At 36.8% G+C, this 3,669-nt stretch overlaps 1 protein-coding gene across 1 annotated transcript; it reads left to right on the forward strand.

The window, feature by feature from the left end:
* The first annotated feature begins 1,205 nt into the window (after positions 1-1,205).
* HS3ST1 (heparan sulfate (glucosamine) 3-O-sulfotransferase 1) lies at positions 1,206-2,452 on the forward strand. The gene has a single exon (XM_010003102.1). It carries the CDS (start codon positions 1,252-1,254, stop codon positions 2,209-2,211), a length of 960 nt encoding a protein of 319 aa, XP_010001404.1. The 5' UTR covers positions 1,206-1,251; the 3' UTR covers positions 2,212-2,452.
* Positions 2,453-3,669: the final 1,217 nt, after the last annotated feature.

Below are 3,669 nucleotides of genomic sequence, written 5' to 3' on the forward strand. Positions count from 1 at the left end.
TATCCAGTACACACTGTTCCAACCTTAATTTCATAATTACAGTAGCCTACTAAGGAAAGGCAATCAAGTGCTCTGCCATTGTGGCTTCCACTTCTAAGTGGTATTAGACAATACCAAAATCACACCTACACCAGCCCTCTGCGGAGGTTATAAAGTCTTTGGAAGACATCTTAATTTAGGGGGCTTGTATACACAGCCTACTCTTAACACAACAGTTTCACTTCACATATTGCATTAAAAACACTCTGACCTTCAGATGGAGGTGGTATTAGTTTTTTGCTAAAGTGAGCTTGCTGCTGAAAATTGCATTTGAACTTCAGAAGTATGGATTGTGTATTTTATTTTTTTTTCAGAGTATTGTGACTGGAACCACAGCTCTTTCAGCATTTTGTTGCTGCAGTCATACTGCAGACTACAATTTCATTATCGTACCATTTTGCAAGGCCAGTGTGCATACCACTGACTGTCCTTAGAGATCAAGCACAAAGCAAATGTTGACTTCACTTAAAAATTACACAGAAACTCAATTTTTATTGGTTTTCTACTAATCCAGATTTCTTCCTGCCTTCTTCCTAGGATAATTTTACTTCCCCACAGTTGGGCAGCTCTATTGATATTGTGTGAACCCCTTTCCTGAGAGGCTTTACTTCTAGGTTGCTGTCACATGGTCCTTTAGGAAGCTATAATTCCAAGAGACCTTCTGGCAAGACCCTCAACTTATAGAAATGTTCTTTTATTCCAGTCCACACCTTTCCCTTTTTCTTTATTTGTTTCTAAGATAAGCCTGTTCTTGCAGATTAAAGAGGCACTGAATTCTCTTGTGGTTGTGGTTCAACTCCAATGAAATCAGATTTTAAAAAATAATAACAAATGATACTCTGCATGAATCTTGGGTGCAAGAGACAGATTCAGAATGTTCATGTCTCCTGATGACTGGTTATCATTTTCTCATGGCATTATTATATGTGCCTGTCTTAAATAATTTAATTATACCAAATGATCTATGAGCTTGGGATCTAGAGTTGGGAAAGCAAAGAAACCCAACTTGCAGTGTTGCTTTTATAGTAATATGTCCAAGTATAAAATAACGTGTTTCTTTTCTTTTTCCTTTTCCCTTTTTCAGCAAAGTTTCTGTTTGAGAAATACATGTTTACTCAGCAAAACAAAAACAACTTTTAAAGGTTGTTCTTGGTGGAAATCACTCTATGCCCCATTGCCTACTTGAGTGAAACCAGACTAAGAATTTCTGTCATGGCAGCTTTTCTGCTGGGAGCTGTGTTGCTTGTTGTTCAACCTCAGATAGTGCCTTCCAGACCTGCTATACATTTGAAGGCTGAGACTTCTCAGTCTGTTCAGAGAGAGCTTTTAAAGAAAACATCTCAAAAAAATGACTTCAAGGAAGTAATTCATTCTAATGGATCATGCAGGCAGCTGCCACAGACTATCATTATTGGAGTGAGAAAAGGTGGAACAAGAGCTTTGTTAGAGATGTTGAGTCTCCATCCAGATATTGCAGCAGCAGAAAGTGAAGTTCACTTCTTTGACTGGGAAGATCATTACAGAAATGGATTGCAGTGGTACATTAATCAAATGCCATTCTCTTATCCCCATCAGATCACCGTGGAAAAAACTCCAGCATATTTCACATCACCTAAAGTGCCTGAAAGAGTTTATAACATGAACCATTCAATGAGACTGCTCCTTATTTTAAGAGACCCAAGTGAGAGAGTACTATCAGATTACACCCAAGTGTTCTATAATCACATGCAGAAGCACAAGCCGTATCCATCCATTGAACAATTCCTCATCAAAGATGGCAAACTCAATGTGGACTACAAGGCAATAAACAGAAGCTTGTACTACATTCACATGCAAAACTGGCTGAAGTATTTCCCCCTGGATCATATCCACATCGTAGACGGGGATAAACTAATCAAAGATCCCTTCCCAGAAATAGAGAAGGTAGAGAGATTTTTGAAGTTGACACCGCAGATAAATGCTTCAAACTTTTATTTTAATAAAACTAAAGGCTTCTACTGCCTAAGGGACAGTGGTAGGGAGCGTTGTTTACATGAGTCAAAAGGACGAGCACACCCACAAGTAGATACGTGGTTACTCGAGAAGTTGCACGAGTATTTCCATGAACCCAACAAGAAATTTTTTGAGCTTGTGGGCAGAACATTTGACTGGCACTCAATTGTGGCAAGTTAGTGGCAAGATACAGAACCTGTGTTCTGGTGTACATTTAGAGATTTTTAAAAGGGCATTTAAGATATAATTTATTTGTAAAATCCATAAATACTTCTGTACAGTATTAGATTCACAATTGCCATATATACTAGTTATATTTTTCTACTTCTTAAATTTGAAAGCATTTTGTATTGTTTTTCATGGTTGTTAGCATTGTGTATGATGTGTCTATATGAAGAAACTAAATTATTTCACTGCAGAATATGCTCTCTTGAGAATGCATTGTCTTTTTAATAAATAAGAAATTCATTTCAACACAACCCTTCAGAATTATTTGAATACTTTGGCCTTTCTGGACTACTCTGGACTTTCTCCTCTAATTGCTGATGAATATGCTAAACTTTATATGTCCATTTTTCTTGCTTTAAAGTGTGGGTTAATAATTTCATTTGGAAATACCGTTGTAGTTAGCAAATTGTTCCATCCCGCTTTATAAAATGATTTCCTGATAAAGTGGTGGTACTTATAGACACTGGGATATGCTCACCCAAGGGATGGTAGAAGTCTCTGTAATAAGACATATTAACTGCTGTATTTACCTTTGTATTTAATGTCATAAAAAGTGCTCCTCAAATTTTTTGGCAGTACAGTGCAGGTTTCATGGCAGACATTTAAAGATTCTGTGGGGACCAGCTCATAAAATCTGGCATTAGCTGCAGAAATATGGTCAACCTGAGAAATTCCTACAGTCTCTGAATGTATATATACTTCATAAAGGAAGACAGAAGAATTTAAGCAATATAGGGACATTTTCAAGGTTGCTTATGACTGTTCCTACATTTTATAGCACACCTATGCTTTGCCATCATTGAAAACAAATACACCAGAAAAGTAGTTGATCTGCATTCTAAAAAGCAGTAACTTAGTTAATGTTACCACATTTGTACCCCATTTAGAGGCTATTTTCTATAAGTTGAGTGCTTCTATAAGGTGCTTTCATGCAACTGTGGACTACTGTTCATTAAATCTCTTTCCAAGAACCATGATGCCAAGTCTTGATTAGACTTGTGTGTTGTGTAATCATAATTCCAGGAACTTTTATCATATTCCATCTGCTAAAAATGGAAGTTAGATGCTAGTGCATTGGTTAAAATGGCATCTTGTCTACAGTAGTTATGATGACTTGTTAGACATCAATTTCTGGAGTTTCCACATAAGGCTTACTACAGTATTTTCATTCTGAAATTCTGATTTTCCTTTTATGATCTTGAGTTGGCTCATCAAATGTGCAATGGCAACACCCTGTGAATTTTAACTTGTAACTGATTGTTACAATACTTTATAAAATTCAAATGTAGGTGCATTCATTTTTTTCTGGTGAGATGGTGCAAACTTGGGCACTATGGCAAGGTACTGTCTGGATGCAAATATCCTATATTATGCTGCTTGCATGAAAATTTGCAGATGCTGTCCCTCTCT

This window comes from Chaetura pelagica, unplaced genomic scaffold (assembly GCF_000747805.2).
Source record: "Chaetura pelagica isolate M959 unplaced genomic scaffold, ChaPel_1.0 scaffold147, whole genome shotgun sequence".
Taxonomy (NCBI): Eukaryota; Metazoa; Chordata; class Aves; order Apodiformes; family Apodidae; genus Chaetura; species Chaetura pelagica.